At 40.5% G+C, this 22677-nt stretch overlaps 3 protein-coding genes and 2 non-coding genes across 11 annotated transcripts in view; 4 read left to right on the top strand and 1 right to left on the bottom strand.

The window, feature by feature from the left end:
• The first annotated feature begins 509 nt into the window (after positions 1-509).
• trnav-cac (transfer RNA valine (anticodon CAC)) lies at positions 510-582 on the top strand. Its single transcript has one exon. It is a non-coding gene; the product is annotated as a tRNA-Val (tRNA).
• Positions 583-901: 319 nt separating this feature from the next.
• Positions 902-974, top strand: trnav-aac (transfer RNA valine (anticodon AAC)). Its single transcript has one exon. It is a non-coding gene; the product is annotated as a tRNA-Val (tRNA).
• Positions 975-1506: 532 nt separating this feature from the next.
• mat2b (methionine adenosyltransferase 2 non-catalytic beta subunit) lies at positions 1507-11302 on the top strand. Of its 4 annotated transcripts, none has more exons than XM_056262097.1 (7): positions 1507-1614; positions 8735-8929; positions 9071-9185; positions 9383-9529; positions 9705-9901; positions 10044-10157; positions 10807-11302. In XM_056262097.1, exons 1-7 carry the CDS (start codon positions 1585-1587, stop codon positions 10981-10983), a joined length of 975 nt encoding a protein of 324 aa, XP_056118072.1. In that variant the 5' UTR covers positions 1507-1584; the 3' UTR covers positions 10984-11302. The 4 variants fall into 4 exon arrangements, with proteins under 4 accessions (XP_056118072.1, XP_056118073.1, XP_056118070.1 ...); XM_056262098.1 differs by having other exon boundaries at positions 1508-1614; positions 9708-9901; XM_056262095.1 differs by lacking the exon at positions 1507-1614 and adding an exon at positions 2230-2374.
• Positions 11303-12376: 1074 nt separating this feature from the next.
• zgc:165573 (cysteine-rich and transmembrane domain-containing protein 1) lies at positions 12377-17916 on the top strand. 4 transcript variants are annotated; one of them, XM_056262102.1, is made up of 4 exons: positions 12377-12591; positions 14970-15006; positions 15303-15604; positions 17367-17916. In XM_056262102.1, exons 3-4 carry the CDS (start codon positions 15325-15327, stop codon positions 17471-17473), a joined length of 387 nt encoding a protein of 128 aa, XP_056118077.1. In that variant the 5' UTR covers positions 12377-12591; positions 14970-15006; positions 15303-15324; the 3' UTR covers positions 17474-17916. The 4 variants fall into 4 exon arrangements, with proteins under 4 accessions (XP_056118077.1, XP_056118076.1, XP_056118075.1 ...); XM_056262101.1 differs by having other exon boundaries at positions 15299-15604; XM_056262100.1 differs by having other exon boundaries at positions 14967-15006.
• A 2035-nt stretch (positions 17917-19951) lies between these two features.
• The window catches only part of tenm2b (teneurin transmembrane protein 2b), a 300496-nt gene continuing 297770 nt past the window's right edge, over positions 19952-22677 (bottom strand). The window contains exon 31 of the mRNA XM_056262103.1: positions 19952-21523. Coding sequence (XP_056118078.1) covers positions 20783-21523 — 741 coding nt within the window. The 3' untranslated portion in view covers positions 19952-20782. The remainder of the gene's footprint in view (positions 21524-22677) is intronic.

The following is a 22677-nucleotide window of genomic DNA, read 5'->3' as shown; positions in this document are numbered from 1 at the left end:
GTCACCGTTGAGACGGGTGTCGGATTGTTTCAAAGCCTCGACACAATATGGCACATTTGCTTCAACTGTTTCATTGTTTCACAAAGCCTCGATCTGCCCACCATTAGCAGTGCACGCTTTTAAATCAAGTTTCACTTTATTTCGCCGGAATTTCGTCGCGCTGTCACGTAGGTCTACGAGTACTCGAGCACTCGTTCCCATCCCCTAGGATGGCTTTAGGGTGAGTCAATTATGTAATAATTGAAATTTCGGGGTGAACTAAACCTTTAAGTATCTCTGTAGCCTTGATGCGACAAATTTCTAATAGAATTCAAATTGACTTTACACCAATGCAGAAAATGCTAATGCGGTTAAATAAATGGTTTACTCCATTATGTTTAGCTGCAAATCAAAAGCACGATAGCAAATTAATTTGTACCTGCTCAGAGAAAAAAATATCATCAAAAGGGTTTTAGTTTTTGGTTAGGGTCATGAACATGACCCCATATACTAGACTCATTATACATGTGGTTTCCGTAGTGTAGTGGTTATCACGTTCGCCTCACACGCGAAAGGTCCCCGGTTCGAAACCGGGCGGAAACAAATGTTTACATTTTTATTATTTTGAGGCAACTTTAATCGTTTATCCCAACATTTAGTTGTACTGCCTATCTTTACTGATATATTTAATAGTACTATACCAATTGATTCTAATGAAACATGCTATGAAAATATTATTATAAAATGAGCACCCAACACACAATTGTCAGCAATTGAAATCAGATGGTGGACGAAGGGATATAGAAGGAAGAACAACAACAGTCTAATTTTGAGTGAAGTAAAAAATACACATGACTAGAAGGAATAAGAATCAAGAAAATAAAAAAGAAACAAAAATCTGACCCACAAATCTTTGCACAGAGTTTCCGTAGTGTAGTGGTTATCACGTTCGCCTAACACGCGAAAGGTCCCCGGTTCGAAACCGGGCGGAAACAACTTTTTTTTCCTTTCATAAAACCCCTCACATTCAAAACTACAGTTAAATACACGAGGGGGGAAAAGCAGGAGCAAAAAAAAAAACGCTACACATCAGGGGCCTGTTTCAGAAAGGAGGTTAAGTGAAAACTCTGAGTATGTTAACCCTGAAATGAGGGAAACTCTGGGTTTTCTGTTTCAGAATGGGAGGTAAGTCAAACCTGAGAAAGCAGGGTAGGTCAAGCCCGTTTCTGAAAGAGAGGTAACTTATACTCAGAGTCAGTCAACTTAGAGTTGATTGAACTTACTCACTTCAGCTGTTCTGTAACCGAAAACTCAGAGTTTCCCATCTCAGGGTAAGTCAACTCAGAGTTCAGGTTTTAACTCGGAGTTGGTTGAACCTCCTTATTGAAACGGGCCCCAGGTTTTGGAATCACCTGCCTGTTGTTTTCTTTTTAAAATCAATAGAGAAATAAAAAACGCACGCAAAAACATTCATAGTTGGGACTTCTATACAAACACGGACAGACTTTTATTCTGAAATCAACACTGTGGCTGCAGAAAAACGACTTGAAATGAAATTTTCAGATACATGCTGAAGGCTTCACACTAGCTCCATATAATCCAAATATGCCTGGTTTTAACTACGGGGATGATCAGGTAAATTTCAGATGCACTTAAATGGCATGTAACGTGGCATGGCATGTGATTTTAAGTAGCCTCGGTATGCTCTTTAGAGATTTCAGCTGCATCTCTGTACGGAGCTAATAAAACAGTCCTATTAATCCTAGTCTTTGCTCAAATGTTTATTTAACTGAATTTTATTTTATAGAAATCTGCGTTCCAGAGAGAAAACAAAATTTGAGCAAGTTCAAGCTGTTTGGAAACGTTTAATTGCCATTAGCTTTGTATCGGTTGCTTAGGTCTATGAGGAAGTCATTCTGCCATTACTCTATTTTTTAAAGTTTTACGCCTTACAGTATTTTGTCATTCATATTAAACATTCACTTGTGAATATTCTGATATTGTATTAGTCTTAGATACTGGCAGACAAAACAGCTGACGCGAAATAATACGAAACTCAGCCGCATAAAAACTGCGCAGCTATGATGCGCTACAACACTTGTCTTTGTATGGTTCAAAAGCCGCTGTTTACACTGCACGGATAGGTTTAGATTCACTGATCTGTAGAACACAAACACAGGTCAGCGTTACGTGCGTATGTTTTATAGATCATATCGAATACGGGCCTAATTTGACAGCACGATCCAGCCATTCCGAGAGGTTTTAAGGATTGAGTGGCGCATTACAAATAGAGGTCTCTCCTTCAGGATATGATAACTGTACCCACACTGAAATGAGTATCAGAGATAAAGAGCTTAATATACATTTCAAACCCGGGCACGTTGAGGTTGTTCAGGTAAGACTGTTGATCTTTTCTAAGAAAGCCTTCATGGTAAACAAGCCGAAGTAACTTATATATCAAATGACTGCCTTATAATCCAGGGAGATCCGTTCTGTGGTCATTTTAATACTTAAAAAGAAATACAAAGCATGTAATTGTTATCGCGTAGTTTAGTTTCATTTATGACAGAATGCATATCCTGTTTAAATTGTTTATAATTTAGCAGCACTTTAAACTACAAGTCATACGAGTGCCTTCCTAAGAAATTCGACATACGGTGCTCATGATGTTTTTCATTGGTGATGTTTTTCATTTTTCATTCATTTTTTCATTAAAACGCTGTGCAAACCTAGTGGTTGTCTCTGCATTTAAACCCTCCGTTGGTTAATCCCCCATTAACCAGTTTCCTCTTTAAGTGTCTAGATGCAAGTCAGATTTAAAGTTGAACTACATAAAACAACGGAAAACCCATTTCATCTGTACAAATTAAACTTAAAGTCTGTAAAATGTAATTTAAAATACATGTCTGACTGGAGTAAAAATGAAAAAAATATTAATGGCAAAACTTTCAATGCCATAAATAAAAATATGTATGGCAATAACGTTCACACAGAAATGGAATGTGAACATGTAATGGAACGAGATAACTTTCTCCAAAAAAAAGAGAAAAAAAAAATCAGACCAGCTGTAGTTACACTAAATCTCCTGAGGGTGGCGCTAATAGCGACTAATAGACACCTGAGCGCTGCAGCCTCAGCATCGACAGCACAAAAGCATCGAGAACATTAGTTTCAGCTTGTGAGGCTGTTTGAAACAAACTATCATATAACTTACAAATGCAAAAATTGTATTAAAAAAGGTTCTGTCTTTTTACTTTATAGGGTTGTTTAAGTGTCGTCACGCACGAGGCTGAAAGCGATGGTAGTTTAACAGCGATGTATTTTTAAAGGTCACCATCCTCTATTACCATAAACTCAGTGCAGAATAGGTGTACTACAACAATCATAGCCTATAATATAATATAATATAAGATTGCGTACTCCTTTCCGTTAAACGTCCTCTTAATTGGACTGAAAAAGTTAGACTAAATAGTCATTAAACAATTACAATTAACAACATGACATCTTTCAAATATCAAAACTCATAATAAAACAAGCGACGTTCACGGACAACATTTGAGGTAAATTGTTATCGTACGCCACTTAACTTTAGTAACAGTCAGTTCATCAACACGACGACGATAGCTAATTCAGATTAACTTCTCAAGAATATTGTAATATCTTACCGTACCTTTCTTCGTTTGTTTTGCTGATTTGAGAATGGTCATTCGCACTCGCACACAAAAAAAAACACTAATTACTCATCGACACTGGCTTTATGGGCTTTTTCCATCAGTTGTTACACGACGAATGGAAATTATCTGCCAATGATGTTGTAGGGGCGTGTTCAGATTCTGTGATGGGCGGCTCTCATTAGTTTTCAGTTGTGTCAATCAAATCTCGGACCTGATATCGTTCTACTCAACTATACAAAAAAAAAAAAATCTATTCACAACGATCTTTTGTTTTATAAAATGTTTCCCCATGTGTCGGGATGTTAATACTACATTACCCATAAGGCTTTGGGGAGTGTATGACGTAATGTGTGCGACGCAGTGGTGGGGGAGTTGTCAGATGAATACTGGAAGAATTGCACATGGTGTTGTTGAGTGAGCTGTTGCTCTCAATAAATCATAATAGAACATATACCTGTTGTGAGCGTATATGTGACATGGTGTCAGAAGTTCGTCGTACCCGCTAACCAAACTGAAAGGGATGTCGTTGTTTCAAGCTCCAGAACCGTTCGATTTTAGCCAGCCCTCCACATGGCCTCTGTGGATCCAACGCTTCGCGCGATTTCGGATTGCTACCAAGTTGGATAAAGAGGACGGTGGGGTTCAAGTAAACTCACTGCTATACGCTATGGGGATGGAGGCAGAGACAATATTCGCCTCGTTTCGGTTCGCGGAGGCCGCCCATTCCAGCGATTATCAGCAGGTAGTGGACAAGTTTAATGAACACTTCATACCGCGCAGAAATATAATACATGAACGTGCAGTCTTTCACCAACGGTCGCAAAAGACCGGTGAATCAGTCGAAGCTTTTGTTAGAGGACTGTATGAGCTGGCGGAGCGTTGTGAATTTGGAACACAGAGAGACGAACACATTCGCGACAGACTGGTTATTGGAATAGCCGACCGTGGTGTGTCACAAAGACTTCAGATGGAAAGCGATTTGACACTTGAGAGAGCAGTGCAGATGGCACGACAGGCAGAGCTCGTAAAAACACAAAATTCGGCAGTGGTGATGTCTGTTGAAGTGGCGGAGTTGCAGCAGCGGCATAGAGGTAAACACCGCGATACTGGTAAGAGAATAAACAAGAAGGGACAGCACGGGGATAAACAAACAGAAGATAAACTGTGTTCACGTTGCAATAGATGTCATGGGCCACGTGACTGCCCCGCATATAATAAGCAATGCCGTAAATGCAGTAAACTCGGGCACTTTGCTGCTGTCTGCCAAAGCAAGGCTGTGAGAGCTGTACAAGTGCGATACAGCGATAATGATGACTGTGAAGCATACTTTCTGGGCAGTATTGAGAAAAGTGATTCAGAGTCTGACTGGCTGGTGAGTCTTCCTGTGTGTGGTAAACCAGTAACCTTTAAAATTGACACGGGGGCTGACATCACGATTATGTCCAATGACACTTACCAAAGTCTACCACAGCGCCCTCCGTTGAACAAAACTGCAATACAGCTTAACAGTCCCGGTGGCGATGTGAAAGCAATAGGGAAATTTTTTGCTGAGACTGAAAGAAATGCAGCTCGTCACCAATTTTGGATTTATGTAGTCGATGGACGTTATTCAAATAACCTTCTCAGCAGAAGTGCGGCCTGTGCTATGAGACTGGTAGCCAGAGCAGACCACATTCGGGCAGAAGTATTCGGGGAAATTGGCTGTCTGAACTGCAAGCCGATAAAAATTGAATTGAAGTCAGATGTACAACCCTACAGTTTAGCAACACCACGCAGGGTGCCTTTTCCATTGATCCAGAAGGTTGATGAAGAGCTACAGCGAATGCAGTCCATGCAGATAATACGCGAAGTTACACAGCCCACTGACTGGTGCGCTCCAATGGTCCCAGTAGCCAAGAAAAATGGCAAAGTCAGGATATGTGTAGACTTAAAGCGCCTCAACAAAGCAGTGAAAAGAGAAAAATTCATGCTACCCACCCTGGAGGATGTTGCTGTTAAGCTGTCAGGGGCTAAATTGTTCTCAACGCTTGACGCATCATCTGGATTTTGGCAGATCCCATTGGACTGCAATAGTTCAATGCTTACGACGTTTATCACTCCAAGAGGCAGATTTTGCTTTCAGAGACTTCCCTTTGGGATCACATCAGCTCCTGAGATCTTTCAGAGGGAGATGACCAAGCTGCTGGAGGGACATGAGGGCTGTGTAGTGGTTATGGACGATGTGCTGGTGTATGGCGGAGACCAAGAGACACATGATAAGAATCTGGAGGCGGTTTTGCAGACAATCCTGGAGTCAGGACTGAAGCTCAATAAAGACAAATGCCATTTCAGTAAGACAGAGCTCCGTTTCTTTGGGCACATCATTAGCAGTGATGGCGTAAAACCCGATCCAGATAAAGTCAAAGCGATTACAGACCTGCCATGCCCCAAAGACATCACCCAACTCCGACAAGTGCTAGGTATGGTAAATTACCTCGGAAAGTTTCTACCTGATTTGTCCACGGTATTGCACCCACTCAACGAACTGCTCAAGAAAGATTCTGCATGGCTGTGGGACACGCAACAGCAGCAGGCCTTTAGCAAAATAAAGGCAATGCTTTCCTCTGCTCCAGTATTAGCTTTCTATGACGTCACAAAACCTACCATTGTGTCCGCGGATGCCAGCAGTTTCGGACTGGGTGCCACTCTGTTGCAAATCCATGGCGACAAGACACTTCCTATAGCTTTCTGCTCCAGAACCTTATCCTGTGCTGAATTGAAATACTCTCAAATAGAGAAAGAATGTCTGGCTGCGGTTTGGGCATGTGAGCGGCTTTCCTGTTATCTACTGGGCCTGGGTGAGTTTACACTGCAAACGGACCATAAGCCCCTGGTTCCCCTGATTAACACTTATGATCTGGACAAAACACCCTTGCGCTGTCAACGTCTGCTAATGCGCCTGATGCGTTTCAACGTGAAAGCCATCCATGTCCCAGGCAAGTCATTAGTTGTGGCGGATACCCTGTCACGCAACCCCATAACAGAGTCAGAGGTTTCAGACACCGAAGAGGATGTGCGAGCTTATGTGGAGGCCGTGATACAGACCCGGCCAGTGTCAGAGCCCAAGTTGAATGCAATTCGTGAGTCCACTTCCAACGACCCGATTATGAGGAAGGTAATGCGCTTTATCAAAGAAGGTTGGCCACACCACGTGCCGTCGGAGCTCATAGCTTACCATGCGGAACGAGCATCATTGTCCAGGGCTGAGGGACTACTCTTACATGGCGACAGGATCGTAGTTCCCACCGCACAACGACGAGATATCCTTGACCGATTGCATGAAGGTCACCAAGGGCTAAACAAATGTAGAGAACGAGCAAAAATGTCAGTTTGGTGGCCTGGCATCGGGGCGGATCTTTATGCAAAGATATCTCAATGTGTCTTCTGTCACGAGCACAGACCTACCCAGAGAAAGGAGCCCTTGGTCACCACTCCACTTCCTCCCAGCGCCTGGCACACGATTGGAGCAGATCTGTGTGAAAGTGGAGGTAAAAATTATTTGGTGGTGGTGGATTTGTATTCTAGAGACATTGAAATTGCCCATTTACATTCCACTAGCAGCCGCAGTGTGATCACCTCCCTAAAGGGGATGTTCGCAAGATGGGGAATTCCAAACGAACTACGCTCTGATAACGGTACTCAGTTCAGCAGCATAGACTTTGCGGACTTTTGTAAGGGCTGGGGCATCCTGCACACTACTAGCAGTCCCCATTACCCACAGTCCAATGGGGCTGTTGAGCGGGCTGTTAAAACAGCAAAGCATATCCTGCGCCAACCCGACCCTCACTTGGCCCTCTTGAGCTACAGGGCTACTCCAATTGCAGCTACCGGTGCAAGCCCTGCTCAGCTAATGTTGGGACGTCAAATTCGCACTACATTGCCTGTCCTTGAGAAAAATTTGCGACCATGTCTTATCAGTCTTGAAACAGTGGCTGAGAAGGACAAACAAGCTAAAGCAGCGTACAAACGCTTCTTTGACAAAAGACATTCAGTCCGGATGCTTTCCCACCTAAACCCCGGAGATCAAGTTCTCTTGAAGTTGGACGGGGAGAAAGCATGGTCCACATCAGGTGTGGTGGTGAAGCACACAAAGGAGCCACGTTCCTATTTGGTGCAGACACAAAGTGGAACTGTTCTCAGACGGAACAGGCGTCACTTACAGAGAGTGGGGCCCACAAGAACTGATTCTGCAAAGACTGACATGGACAGTTTTTCACAATCCCCACTAATGCAGAAACCGCATGAGCATTCCACACCTGTCATGAATGCGGAGCAAGCTCCACCGGACTCTATTCCTGGTCCGAAAAAAACCTCTAGTGGCAGGGTAATTAAACTGCCAGTTCGGTACAGAGACTAGTAGTGGATCATATCCCCTATTTGTTTAAAGAGTTGTTTATGGTATAATACGGAGTATATTATTGTTCAGGAAACAGTATTTCTCATTTGTAATTAGTAACAGACAGTAGTTCTCGTTAATGTGTCTCAAATATTTTGAAGGTAAACTGACTGGAATGTTATTCTAATTTGATTGTCTTAATAAGTGTTACTTCTCTGTTGTAATGGGTGTTATGTTGTTTAAAAGGGGAGATGTGTCGGGATGTTAATACTACATTACCCATAAGGCTTTGGGGAGTGTATGACGTAATGTGTGCGACGCAGTGGTGGGGGAGTTGTCAGATGAATACTGGAAGAATTGCACATGGTGTTGTTGAGTGAGCTGTTGCTCTCAATAAATCATAATAGAACATATACCTGTTGTGAGCGTATATGTGACACCCCATGTATTGACATTCTTCAAATTATTAATAATTAAGAAGACGTTCACATACGTCGAAAGATCGCTTCATCTGTAAAGCATTTGTTGTCTACTACAAACATTTTTTAATTTGAAATTTTAACATCTGACAGGAAACATTTTTAAAGGCGTATTGCAGATGAGCAAAAGCTCTGAAAAATACTTGCATCCTCCAGATAAAAACATGCACATCAACCAGACACCTCTGCTATGCGTGTGTATGCTATTAAACTGTTCTGTCATTTAGGATGATGTCTACACACCGTACCGGCGTGTGCTTGTGACTGGTGCAACAGGGCTACTGGGCCGTGCTGTTTATAAAGAGTTCAAGAACAATGACTGGGATTCTTTGGGATGTGGCTACAACCGTGCCCGGCCTTGTTTCCTGAAGTGCAATCTCTTAGATGAAGATGCCGTGCGAGGGGTCATTCAGGGCTTTCAGGTAACTTACACTCTTATCACATTATTGCCCTAACCCTAGTAAGATCACCCATTGCTACTCTCTTACCACCAACAACACATTTTTTTATACATTACATGCTTGATGTGTCAAAATAGTTTTTCTCCATTTTGTGAATGTCAGCCTCATGTCATTGTGCACTGTGCTGCTGAAAGGAGGCCAGACGTGGTGGAGCGTCATACTGAAGCAGCCATGAACCTGAATGTGCATGCATGCACTACTCTGGCCAAAGAAGCAGGTCAGTAAAGTGACACATATCGAGCGTAGCGTCAGTTCTGGCAGGTCATGTTAGTCAAGCTCGCATCAGCTGACTCTCAGGAGATTTTGTATGCTAATTGTCAATTGTATTTGACGATAGTGGTCCTGACAGAACTGTTAGATATGGTTATAAATGCAAAATTTCTTGTTAAAGTTCTCCATAATCCCTTTCCAAAGGTAGCATCTTCCTCATATACATCAGCACAGATTACGTTTTTGATGGACGTAATCCTCCCTATGGAGAAAACGATGCCCCCAATCCTTTGAATTTGTATGGGAAGTCCAAGCTAGAGGGTGAGAGGGAGATTCTCAGACACTGCCCAGGTATGTTCTGTCTTTCAAACACACCTGAAAGGATCTGCTAGTTTTTTTTCTTCATTACAAAATAAAAATAAATTTAAGCAAGATTGAGGCGTGAGAGCCCTGCCACAATAATATTAAGAGAACATAACATGTATGTTCTCTTTAAAAACAATTCCCTGTCTGTATTTGCTCTGAGCAGGGGCAGCTATACTGCGAGTGCCCATTCTCTTTGGAGAGGTGGAGAAGGTTGAAGAGAGCGCAGTGACCGTTTTGTGGGACCGAGTTCAGGAGGGAGCCGAGAGTTGCACCATAGAACATTGTCAGCAACGCTTCCCCACCTTCACTAAAGATGTGGCACGTGTCTGTCGGAACATGGCTGAGCGAGCCCTTCAGGTGAGCCCCAGGGGTGTCTAGCTCAGTTTAGGTCAAGGGCTGGATTGAACTAAAAGTCACTTCGGTGTCCCCATGTAGAGAATGCATGCACAATGTACAAACTTAACCATTGATTTCTGTACAACATGTTCGTTGCCCTCAGGATCCATCATTGCGTGGAATCTTCCATTACTCTGCCAAAGAGCAGATGACCAAATATGAGATTGCCTGTGCAATAGCAGACGCTTTCAACTTGCCTAGCAGTCATCTAATACCAGTGAGTACAAAAATTAAATAAATTAAAATTGTGTGCTGAAAAGATACCATCATCACATATTTTGTCCTTCCTACAGTGAGTACAGTCCAGGGTCATAAATGAACAGAGGCTTAGGGCAAAATGAACAAAATGCCCCCCCCAAATTCATGATAAAGAGGCCCAAAATACCCCTGTATAAAAATAAAAGAAAACATTTATTGACTGTCGTGATTAAAGTAAGATGTGAAAATGAAGGAAAAGTGTCAGTGATGTACATAATTTAATCCCAATTTGAATAACCGTTTTGTTTTTCATGCTATTATAACCAATGTGAAGTTTTAATTTTTTTAATGTGTAAAAAGCGATAAACTGATTAATAAACGGCTCTTAGATTGTTTTGTCTGTGTAGCCTACAAGAATATGATTTGCTACTAATTTGATAATGTAAAGATGACTTTTGTTGATGTAATTTTATTTCCCAGGGCAGGAAGCAAATATTGCCCCTTAATAGAAAAGTTAGTTTCTGACCCTGGTACAGTCTGTATACACTCTTGTCTTGCATGTAACATGCATAGTGAAAAATGTGACTCCAATCTTTTTGTTCAGTATGATCAGTTTAGTTGTTTAATGTGATAATCTGTTTTTATCATTAACCTGTGTTTGTGTGTAGATGACAGAGCAGCCTGCTGGAGCAGGGGCTCAGAGGCCACAAAACGCCCAGTTAGACTGCTCACGCCTGGAGCTCCTCGGCCTGAGTGTCGAGTCCGCCCCTTTCAAGACTGCCATAAGGGACAGCCTATGGCCCTTCCAGCATGACAAACGATGGAGGCAGACCGTCTTTCATTAAAGCAACGACTATATCCCAAACTCCAGAATGAAATTGCTCCACACTCTTTAAATGTTTAGCATTTAAATATTTCACAGAAACAATAATCCTGAGATAAAACCGATCCTCGCTCTTCACAAGTCCAGCTGCTTTGTTTAATGTCGAAGTATACATTTGTTATAGCCAATAGGTATTTCACCTTTGTGTTTTTGTGTGAATTGCACTATATATTAATGAGTCCTCAACTGTACTTTGTGTTTCTTTCCTAAATTGTATTAGTTCATGTAAATGACAAGTTGAAGACAAGAATGTTTGATAAAGGAACAGATGATATGCTCAATTTCTGTTGTTCCCTCTTTAAAAAAATAAATAAATAAATAACAATAAACACCAGACATTTATTTGAGGAAAAGAGAATGAATAAAGTATCAGGAAGCTAACATTTAGCCTTTCTTTCTTGACGATTAAAAGTTTTTTCCCCATATACTTTACATAACAGGAGTGTTATTTACAAATAGATAAGGCTACAAACACTTGGATAACCACAGAAGCTACAAACATTATAGTTTGTTCCAGAAGCACAGCATCAATATATTGTGTCTTTAAAAGTATGCTAATAACCCTGACTCATTATTATTGTATTTATATCTAAATACTGTAAATCTTACCAGTTTTAAGTAAACTCAAGTAAATCATAAATGACTAATTTCTTTATGTCCTCAATTTCACAGTCCTGTTAGTCTTTTGCAAGATCCCTTTAACCAACAAAAGCCAGTTCCTTAATTATGCCGAGAAGTGACATATATTACTAATGAATTTGAAAAATTTGGTAAGGTTTTGTTTTATTAGTTAGTTTTTAAAAACATTCCATCCTGTTGGATACAATTATAGTAACAGAGTTTTAAAAGATGTTTCAAAAACATCAGCTCACTCTCAATCCTTCAGTGAGCAGTGAATCACTGATCTTATTGATATCTTGTTAGGCATCCAGTTAATGTATTTATTTTCTTCATGTTATTGTCTTGCCATCATGTAATCAAGGTGAGATTGAGATTGACCAAAGCACATTTCTGAAAATATGATATGCTAAAACAAGAATACGTTTCTTAAAAAAAAAAAAAAAAAAATCGTTATAACAGACCCGGCTACAGGTTATCTTAAATTGCCATTAATAATATATTAGCCTACTATAACACGTAAGTGATCAACTTGTTTTTATCAAACCTCATAATAATCGCGGAATTCTGAACCGCATACTAGTATACTACTCGCACTAAGTTTACCATATCTTATGGCAGAAATAGTAAGTATGCTAGTGTGAGAAGATATCTCTTGTGTCGTGGTGACGTTTTCTCAAATGGGCGGGGTCATTGGGTTGTGCTTCACGCGCTGCTGTATAGCGGTCAGCTGATATTACCACGAGTAACTTTCCAATGGGAGTCCGCGCACCGCTGTCTACGTGACATCACCGTTGTGACCAAATCGAGAAGCGTTATTTTATCCGTGATTGCAGCTTCATCGGTTTACGAATGACTTCAGCGGCGGAATAATAACAAAACCAAATTCTGAAAGACAACAAAGGAAGTACTAGCGCAATTCGCTGAAAAGAAACAGGTTTTTCCTCCAAAGGTAAAAAAAAACCCAAAAAAACTTATTTGCCTTTTCAATACAATACACGCTAACCAAATGAAATGTATTTCGTCTTAGAAATGATTTAGTCTAATTTGCTAGTGAATATGTTTGGTTTTTTATTCTGTCAAACATTGACCACTGAATGGTAGGGTTGGTAAGTTAGTCCTCAGGGTCTTACCGCCCCTCCATTTTCCTCCACACATACTATGGCGCACAATAAATATCGCTTGCCCATGAGGAGATAAAGCTATTCTATTATTAGCTATTGTGAGACATGGAAGATATAACGTATAATTCAAGTTGTTGTGTTTGTACTGTAAACTACTGTGTTTTCATAATGTGTGTGTCGTACATTTATTCGCGTGGGTAAATGAGATCCTGACCTTTGTTGGGCAGCAGGTGAACAATCATCTTGTTGTGAATGAATCAGATCGCCTGATTCTGATTATTACTGCAGTGTCTGTAACACTACTGCATTCACCGTCATAGAGAGTGGGGCGTGTTAATGTATAGGCCAAAAACAATAGATGTGCTTGACACTTTTTGTCATCATTAGTTCAGTTCAGAGTCAGACTTTGCTCATTTCAGATGGGGTGTCTAGTTTAGCTAAGTATCAGCACGTACTTTGATCTTTCAGCTATTTTGATGTCATTGTCCCTATTATCAGAGCAAGTTTGTGAAATGTTTCCGATAACTTTGAGTGCAATGTGTGGATAATAAATTGGAAGATTGAAGTATAAATGAAATAAGATTTAATTCATAAAATAAAAGCATCAAAATGCTACAATTGGGCCCACGGTCTACTGTAGCCCAGGCCCCTAATAAAACACACTGTAATACTTGTACATGTGTGACATATGTAAGTGGATATGCCTGTTAAATTATAAATTTAAGGATATGTAGAGCAAAGATTAAACCTAAAGTTTGGAATTCTGATTATGTGGCAAATGGCAATATTGTCCTGATCCACAACAATAGTTTTTTTGTGTGTGTGGATTTGCTCCGTATGTATCAGTCATTTCATTCAGCATTGTCTCTGTGTTGTTTGAGTAATGCATTGCCAGCTTGTTCCATTAAGAGCCATTAAGTTAATAATTTACCATCACTGAGTCAAGAGAGCACTGTTTGACTTCAACTACTAGATCAAATACTCACACCGCCATTGTAAATGTATTAGTCAGCGCTGATACCATGTCCGTGGACAGAATACTCACTATTAATGGGGCTTGATATTCACTGATCATATAAAGAAAGAGGTGTTTTTTTCGGCCCATGTACGGGTGATGTTTAGAAGTATGACTCATCATTTGATGCATCCAATGATTCAGATAGAGATTGTCTTCTATTTAAAGGAACACTCCGACTTTTTGGGACTTTAGCTTATTCACCTTATCCCCCAGAGTTAGATAAGTCCATACATACCTTTTTCATCTCCGTGCGTGCACGGAAGTCACATGAGACACATGAGACATGAGACAAAAAACAAAGTCACATGAGACACAGACATATTTTAACCGTATCAATACTGGGAACTATATTCTCCTAAGGCGAAGCACTGCTACTTGGGCGGAGTGATAACCGCAGCACCTGAGACGCGCCGTGGTGAGGAGCAGAGAGCGCGTCTCAGGTGCTGCGGTTATCACTCCACCCAAGTAGCAGTGCTTCGCCTTCAGAGAATATAGTTCCCAGTATTTATACGGTTAAAATATGTCTGTGTCTCATGTGACTTTGTTTTTTGTACACTCTGTGACTATACAAATCACAACATGTAAATAGGAAAATGTTTGCGTTATTTTGTCACTTATTTGGATTAGTATGCTAGCTGCAACCATTTACATCCAGTCTTTGTGCTAAGCTAGGCTAGCGGTGGGTGCGTCAAGATGAAAAAGGTATATATGGACTTATCTAACTCTGGGGGATAAGGTGAATAAGCTAAAGTCCCAAAAAGTCGGAGTGTTCCTTTAAACATTTTTTCCAAACCAATCATTTTAAATAAATAACAGCCTGTAGTCAAAGTAGACAGCTAAATGTCATTTTTAATATGATGTGATTGAAAGATCTATATGTCTGTCCCTCATAGCCTCATTGTCATTTATTTCAAATTAAATATGCTGTAGATCCTCAATAAGGTCTAGCTATTTGTTAATCTAACATTTGGTTTAATCTCTTGAACATTGTTATGTATATTTATGTGATATACACTATCGTTTAAAAAATTTATTTTTAAGAAATTAACACGTTTATTCAGCAACCATATCAGTTGATGGGCCCCATTTACTTCCATAGTAGGAAAAAAAAATACTATGGAAGTCAATGGCTACAGTCAACTGTCTGGTTACCGACATTCTTTAATTATCTTCTTTTGTGTTTAGCAGAAGAACGAAACTCATACAGGTTTGGAACAACTTGAGGGTGAGTAAATGAGGACAAAATGAGGACATTTTTGGGTGAATAGAAGAAGAGTAGTATAGTTGTACACCTAGATACATGCCTAGCCTGTTAAAAACAATTAAACAAAAAAGGAAAAGTGCACAATTTATCTTCATAATTGTAAAAAAACAACAAAAAAAAAACAATTGCAATAACTCTTAACTGCTGCCTGAGTAATATGTTTAGCAAGTGTAAGAAGATGAGAGAGAACATTGGTGCACTTTTGAAACTGCAACAGGAAGTAATTATAATTTTTTTCATTGTTTTCTCCCAGCTAGCTAGCTCAGTTCCAGCGTGTAGATGAATTACGAGCAGCCTCCCCCCTACACAGGGCCTGGTCCCACCGCTCCGGGATACCCCCCTCCCAACGCTCCTGGATACCCTCCTCAGGGATACCCTCCTCAGGGATTCCCTGCACAGCCGTACCAAGGATATCCAGTCAATACCGACCAGCCCAACCCTGGTTACCCAAACTACCCTCCTGGACCCCCTGGGTCATATCCAGTCCAGCCAGGATACCAGGGGTACCCACAACCACAGTATGGAGGCCCAATGTATGGGGAACCTCCTAAAAACACTGGTGAGATTCTTGATTTCCTGTCATGTTGAACATTCTCATTTACACAGTCATTGGGTTAGTGTCACTCTAATTTCCTCATAAACATAATCATTTGTAACAGTGGAATCAACAGATTTACACAAAACACAGCTAGAACAGTTAGTGGAAATGTTTGTTCCTCATAGTTTGAGTAACAGTCATGTAATAGCTGTATTATTTTCCTGTTGGTCTTTTTTTTTATTAGGAAGTTAACACAGGTCAGAGGATTACATTATGTATAATAGCTGTTACATAAGTTGTTTAGCTTCGGTCACCTACTAGGTTTTTAAATCATGTTTTAATTAAGTCTAATGGACTTTACAGTGGGGACCCTTTGAGAACACTTTAAAAACATGGAAAATCCATACTAATTACTAAGAGATTCTGACATTATCTATTTTAAAGTTTCCTAATGTTGTTTTGGGGTCTCCTACAAAGGTCAAAAAACTGTTTCATTTTATCATAATTTGCACATCATCACATTTTTCAATGATTCTCAAACGACTCATCAGATGAATGAGTCTTTCTAAATACCTCCTTTCCACGAGGTACTCTGCTCTGAATGGCCAGACAGCTCAGTCTGTTGTGATTGGTTTACCACATACAGCGCTCGTGTCGAAAAACAAAAACGCCCATTTCCATAACTGACCGCCAGCTCTGTCCTGACTCAGTGATTCTACAACGTAAACTAAAGACAGAAACAAACAATGACGTTGATTTTACCATATCAATCCGAGCGCGAGTGCGATGATGAAACACTGGAAGAACTAGTTATTCAACCCGAACCTCAGACTCGAGCAGGACGTTTCTCAGTGATACGCTACTCATTTTGAGGTACATTATGAGATGTTGCAACTGTAATTCCTCACCGTTAGCATTAACAAGTACATGTCCATCAACAAACTGATTATTTTACTTATTTATTTACCGGTGTGTTTTTTTTCTAATTTATTGCGGTGAAAATGTGGGAACTGTATCAATAACAGTACATTAGCCGAGCTCTAGCGTGAATGACTGATGTAACATACACGTTGGTGAAACAAATATTGCTCCATCCTTCATCTTTACTCAAAGTAGTGAGAACGACAGACAATCTGCATTACTAGACACAGTTTTAGGTAATAGTGGCCCACAGCTGATCAGCAGAAGTATTTCAGTAAGACAGTAATAACGTGAGTTAGCACGAGACCTAGACAATATAAAAAACTAAGTATTTTGAACACAGGTAGAAAATATATACATTAATAATTAGAGGTTGTGATTCTGAGGAGCAAGTTAGTCTAAATTAACTGGGTACTGACCCATCTTTCAAGAGCAAGAGTTTTGCGAATCCTGCATTGAACTCTGAGATTTGAGAAGCAGTCGTCAGTAAAATAAAGGGAACACAGCAAAAGTTTAGGATTATACTGCTGTGGTATCATGGTAAAGATGAATTTTAACCACTGATTCTTCACATGCTCGTCCTTGGGCCGTGAAATAAAAACTGGCTTTACCTTCACCTTATAGAGTACAGCGTCTTCTCGACATGATGCCGTCCAGTATCCACAGGAATCAGCTGCTGGTTTGAGGGTTCAAGTTTTCCCTGGTGCCTGCGCGTGCAATAAGTGGGCGGGCAATATGCTAATGTTTCGTCTTGACGTCACAACGAAACGGCTTAGGATTCTTTGCAGGATGTTTCATTCACTTAGAGCTATGTTACACACTACATGAAAGTCTAAGCTGTATGTCTGTGTTTTTCCTCCAGTGTATGTTGTGGAGCAGGGCAGACGGGAAGAGTCTGGGGACCAGGCATGTTTAACTGCATGTTGGACGGCTCTGTGTTGCTGCTGTCTCTGGGACATGTTGACTTAGAATATTGAGGAAAACCGCTGTGACCCCCTCCTTCATTTGTAATGAGCTTTCACTCCATGTTTCAATCCTTATTTAATCTATGACTACTGAAAAATAACTGAGAAACAAATAGAGCAATGTTTTTGTTGTAGCCTCCATTTCCAGTAGTCCAGCTCGAAGCACCTCTTTTTATTCCTTCAATGACGCACGATACGCACTGAGAGACTGATTACACTCATTGATCCTATTTGTAGAGGCATATTAAACAGAATGTTTTTATTATTTGTCTTATACAAATGTCATATTTCTTTAATGAATGCAAAAATGTAAAATTGCTCGAATATAAGGCCAGATTTGATAATCAAATATGGCCTTGGACAGTCTGTGAATGTTTGATCTGTCTTAATATGAGTCAATCAAAGACAAAAAAAGTTTGTTTCTATTAATAAAAATGATGGAAATAAGCCATGTCATCGCTTTTGTTTTCTCAAAATGTGTTTTTAGTGTAGTTTCTGCGCTACTAGCATCATCAAATGGGACTGGCAAAATAATGACTTTTCAAACAAATTTTCCGGACACTCCTCCGGTGTTGTGTTGCTGTGCCGGCAAGGTCTTGGTGCTCAGACAAGCCATGCAATGTTTTTAAAGCACCACAGAGCCACAGTGTTTACATATATTTTGAGGAAACCAACTTGCAGTTTCAGCATATTGAACTCAGATGGAGGTATTTTAACATTTAGTTTTATCTCCACCTCTGAAGCATCTGGTAAAAAATACACTGAACATTTTAAACACAATATGAGGCAACAGCCCTGAACCTTTGCCACAAAGTATAATACATATTCAACTGATAATTGGCTAATTTATTATCAGCTTTTTTGTCTGCATTTTCAGCTATAAATTTATTGCATAATTCTAGCTAAACTAGAATAGTATTGACTGGGAATCCTGGTAGGAATTGTTTGCTGAGCTGCAAATGCATTTTTAATGAGGAATCTTTTTATTAGTCCTCACACCTCGCCGGCTCTTCATAGTGTTGTGTTGAACTGCTCCAGCTGTCAGGTACTACAGACTACATGCCTTTCCCTACTCTCAAAACTAATCTCTGACAGGAATCTAGTCTCCGCTGTTGTATGCAGGTTCTTAAAAGATAAATGAAAAGATACGCTGAGCATATGGCTTTGCCAGAGCCTAATGTTAATGTTTTACGAATGTTGGTGTGTGTTGAAATTATCGAGGTAAGGTAAGCAGCGTTTATGACATAACTTGTTTGTTTTGAGTCTTTTCAACATGTACTTACCAGAATCTCGAGAGCAGTGCAACACTCTTGAGTGGTTTCTTCCCCCAGCACCAGTGTGCATCAGTTAACTGGAAGAGGTTACCATGGGTGTAAACTTAACTCCCGCATTGCAACATGCTATTTAAAGCCTATAGTTGTGTTCACCTTTTTTTTCCTCCGCTCTCAGCAATGACAGCTACAGCTGCCCTGATCATTAGCCATTCGGTCTGGCCCCTGAATGGCAATGACAGCTAAATAATAAGATTAAGGCAGAATGGTAGATATTTTTATTATTATTATTTACAAACTTTAATATGAATCTCCGCAGCCGTTTCTGTTTGTCAGTCCACGGGAATCTTCACAAAACTCTTCCTTATGTTCTCAGCTGACTGTCATTCCACCTCACTGGCCCAAGACAATCACTGTTTGACTTCTAGTTCTCTGGCATTTTAACTTCAATTCTGGATAAGAGAATAACAGAACAAGTCATTGTTCTCTGTGCGTTCACAATGTAACAGTGTTATGGAACTGCTGAGTCAGTAATCACAATATAGGCTGAACTGCAGAGATATGCTAGGTCGAAAATAATCTACTAGACAGAATATAATGCAATTTTGACGAAACTTTGGGAATTTAGATTTGTCGAGTTGACTGATCGTTAAGTCTTAATTATAACCAAAAACAAACATATTTAACAAAATCCTTCAAAAAATCAAGTTACATTTTGAAAAAAATAAATAAATTACACAATGGAAAAAAAAGAACCATGTACACCTAAAAAAAACCTTTTTCTTTTAGACAGAAAGAGCTGTAGGGATTGAAGTTGGTCCACTGATAAATGAGCCGTTGCTTTTTGTATTAAACAGACAATCACCTCATTTTCATTAAGTGAATACTGAATTTTCGCAGCATCACTTATGGCATTGATGGAACACAAGTGTTCTGCTCAGCTGTGAAGGAAAGAATTCAAAGTACAAATGCAAATGTTTTATTTTCATAGAATTTCCAAAGAACCTCCTTCCACCGGCGTCTGAGTGTAACTTTTCTAGATGAAGCTCATATCCACACTGACTTCACCACAGTCAGAAGAGATTTTACATTAATAAAGAAAAAAAAGGCCAATGGCTAGCTGCTTTTGCTTTCATAATATTTAAAGAAATCAACCTCTGCGATGAGTCTTGCAATGGATTTTCACATTACGTAACGATGAAGCCACTTCCTCGAAATGTTCTTGATTTAACACACCCAAACAGTCAATGAGAATATTTTACATGTGTAGTATGTTTCACAGTTTTAAAAGACTTAAAAAAAAACCAATATATATATATTACACTTTCATCTGATATCACTTGTCAAGTTGAATTTAAATTAATAAAATAATAATAAAAAACCCAGACAATCAATAATCTCTCTTACATATTATACAAAACAGTAGTCACATGTATAGTTCATTGATCGATGTATCTGCCCCTGTTGTGATTGTCATATATTACGAACAGAAGAGGACAGATGGTGTGAGCTGAAGATCAACACATCTAACGAAGGCCAATCAGAAAGCTCAGCCGCGATTGAAATCTTCATATAGAACACTGCAGTGATGTCTACCAGGAAAATTCATGAGGAACGAGGAAATGTCGAGATGCTGCAGTTCCTTTTGAATGTGTTCCAGTGTAGTTTCACAAATATGTATGAGAGCAGGTGACTGTTTTATTGGGTAATGCGGCCCGAGTGTGCGGTGAACTGATTGAGTGTGATTTTCTGTAATGGTTTGATATGCAGTCATGAAAAACCAAAGCAGTGAGCCATCACACTATCATTCCACGAACGTCCCCCACTCACAGCCAGTCTGAAATGACTAAAAAATATTTACCACTTCCTATAAAGTCAAAATGTCACTACAAAATCATTGTTCACAAGTGCTTTTTTTCAATATTGGGTCAGTGTGTTCTTGCTGCTGGCTGTTGGTTCTCCATATTTGGGAAACGGCTCTGCAGCGCGCTGTTGTTTCTCTCCGTAGGAGATGGTGTGGCATCAGCAACAGCTGAACTCTGTTACCTCCTGCCCATCTCGTTCTGTTTGAGGAACTGGATGTTAGCGCTGCTGTCTGCCAGTTCAGGGTACTGCTCCAGCGGGAGCACGTAGTAGCCCTCGTATCCCACGACCTTCCCCATTGCTAACAGTTGTTGCTTCTCGTTTTCAGCCCACACGCGTCCTCCTTCCCTGCCCTCGCGCGCTTGCTGCTGCTGCTCCCTGGCCCAGGCTCCGGAGAGCGCCCTCTGGTGGGCCTGTTCCAGTACACGGCTCCGCTCCTTTTCCAGAACCTCTGCTGACAGCCCGTATCGGACGCTGTATGTGAGTCTGGAGGAGTGGATTTCTAGAGTGACGCCGCGGCGTGAGCGTCCGCTGATCGTTACATTTATCCCGCTCTCCAGCGATTTGTGGCCACTGCTGAGACCCAGCGCCAGCAAGTCGCTGTCAGCAAGTCCAAGCTTCACAAAGAAGTGGCAATCCCGGCCATCGATGGTGTAATGAGTGCCGTCCAGGTAGATAGCGTTGCTGAGGATCTGTGATATTTTGCGACTGTCTTCGCTAGCTGAGCTGGACAGGTCTGTTAATACATGGCCATCCCTGATAGCGAGCATCATGCCTTTGCCCACGATGGGGGTGCTGGTGCCAAACCAGTAACCGGGCTTGTCACGCTTGGCACGCCGCAGTTTATTGAGCCGCCTCCCCTCAAGAACCATGAAGGCCTGGTTGTGTCTGTCTACTGAATGCTGAACTCCAGTGAAGAGCTGTAATAAAATGAATAGTTAGTGACACCTGATAAAAGTGGTTCCATAGTAATGATTCTCGTTATGTAAGGTCACCTTCAGTTCTAGGTTGTCAGATGTGTCTAAGGCAGGGGTTCTCAACTCTGGCCCTCGAGATCCACTTTCCTGCAGAGTTTCCCTCCAACCTTGATTAAACCTCACCTACCTGCAACTTTCTAATCCTGAAGACCTTGATTAGCTTGTTCAGGTGTGTTTGATTAGGGTTCATTAATCTAAACTCTGCAGGAAACTGGACCTTGAGGGCCAGAACTGCTTTGGACTAGTACTTTGTTGACACTAAAAATGTTAATTTGTTAATTCTGTTTGTCGATTTTATAGCCTCACAAACTAAAATATTTGGATTTGGTGCTTAGGAAATTCTGAGTTGGTGCTCTTGTTATTATCAATGTTAAAAACAGTTGTGCTCATTATTTTTGTGGAAACCGTGATAAAAAAATTCAGGATTTTTTGATTAAAGGCAGGGTAGGCAGGTTTTTTCTAAAACACTTTTTCCCAAATTTGTTTGAACTGTCTTTATATACCAATACATATTTAAAATGTAAGTACTCTGAAAAGGAGAGCATAAAAATCGAGTGTCTGTAGTCCTCTCAGGGCTACAATAAACAGCTACTCAATCATTCCATTCAGAACGAATGAAATGATTGACTGGGCGACTGTCACTCTCCCTCGCTACCATGGCTACCACCCCTGCTGCTACAGGAGCTGCCCACATGCGCGCACTCGGTTGACTACTCATTACCGAATCAAACTCAATAGGAGCTGGAGGACGCGTTTACCAGCGCCGAGCGGAGAGGAGCGCAGTCACATGTAAGAAAGAATCGCATGTAAGAAAATACCTAACTTTATCATTATGAATATAAACAACTAACATGGCAGTACTCATCTAGCATATCGATACTGGTAAAGTTTAAAATATATTGAGTTTGATTCGGTAACGAGCTAGTAACATAAGGCAAAGCTAAAAACAGGTTGCATTGATACACGTTTTCCCGTTACCATCAGTTACACTGTGATGAAGGTGAATTTCATGTAAGATTCATAACATATACGGTGTTTTGGATGTAAGAGCTTCCACGATGAGAGCCTCTCCTCTTCCGAAATGAGCGAGTCAACCG

This window comes from Rhinichthys klamathensis, unplaced genomic scaffold (genome assembly GCF_029890125.1).
Source record: "Rhinichthys klamathensis goyatoka isolate OS25496 unplaced genomic scaffold, OSU_Roscu_1.1 h1tg000191l_1, whole genome shotgun sequence".
NCBI lineage: Eukaryota > Metazoa > Chordata > Actinopteri > Cypriniformes > Leuciscidae > Rhinichthys > Rhinichthys klamathensis.
Note: the sequence above shows the minus strand (reverse complement) of the source record. Positions and strands in the feature narration are given on the sequence as shown.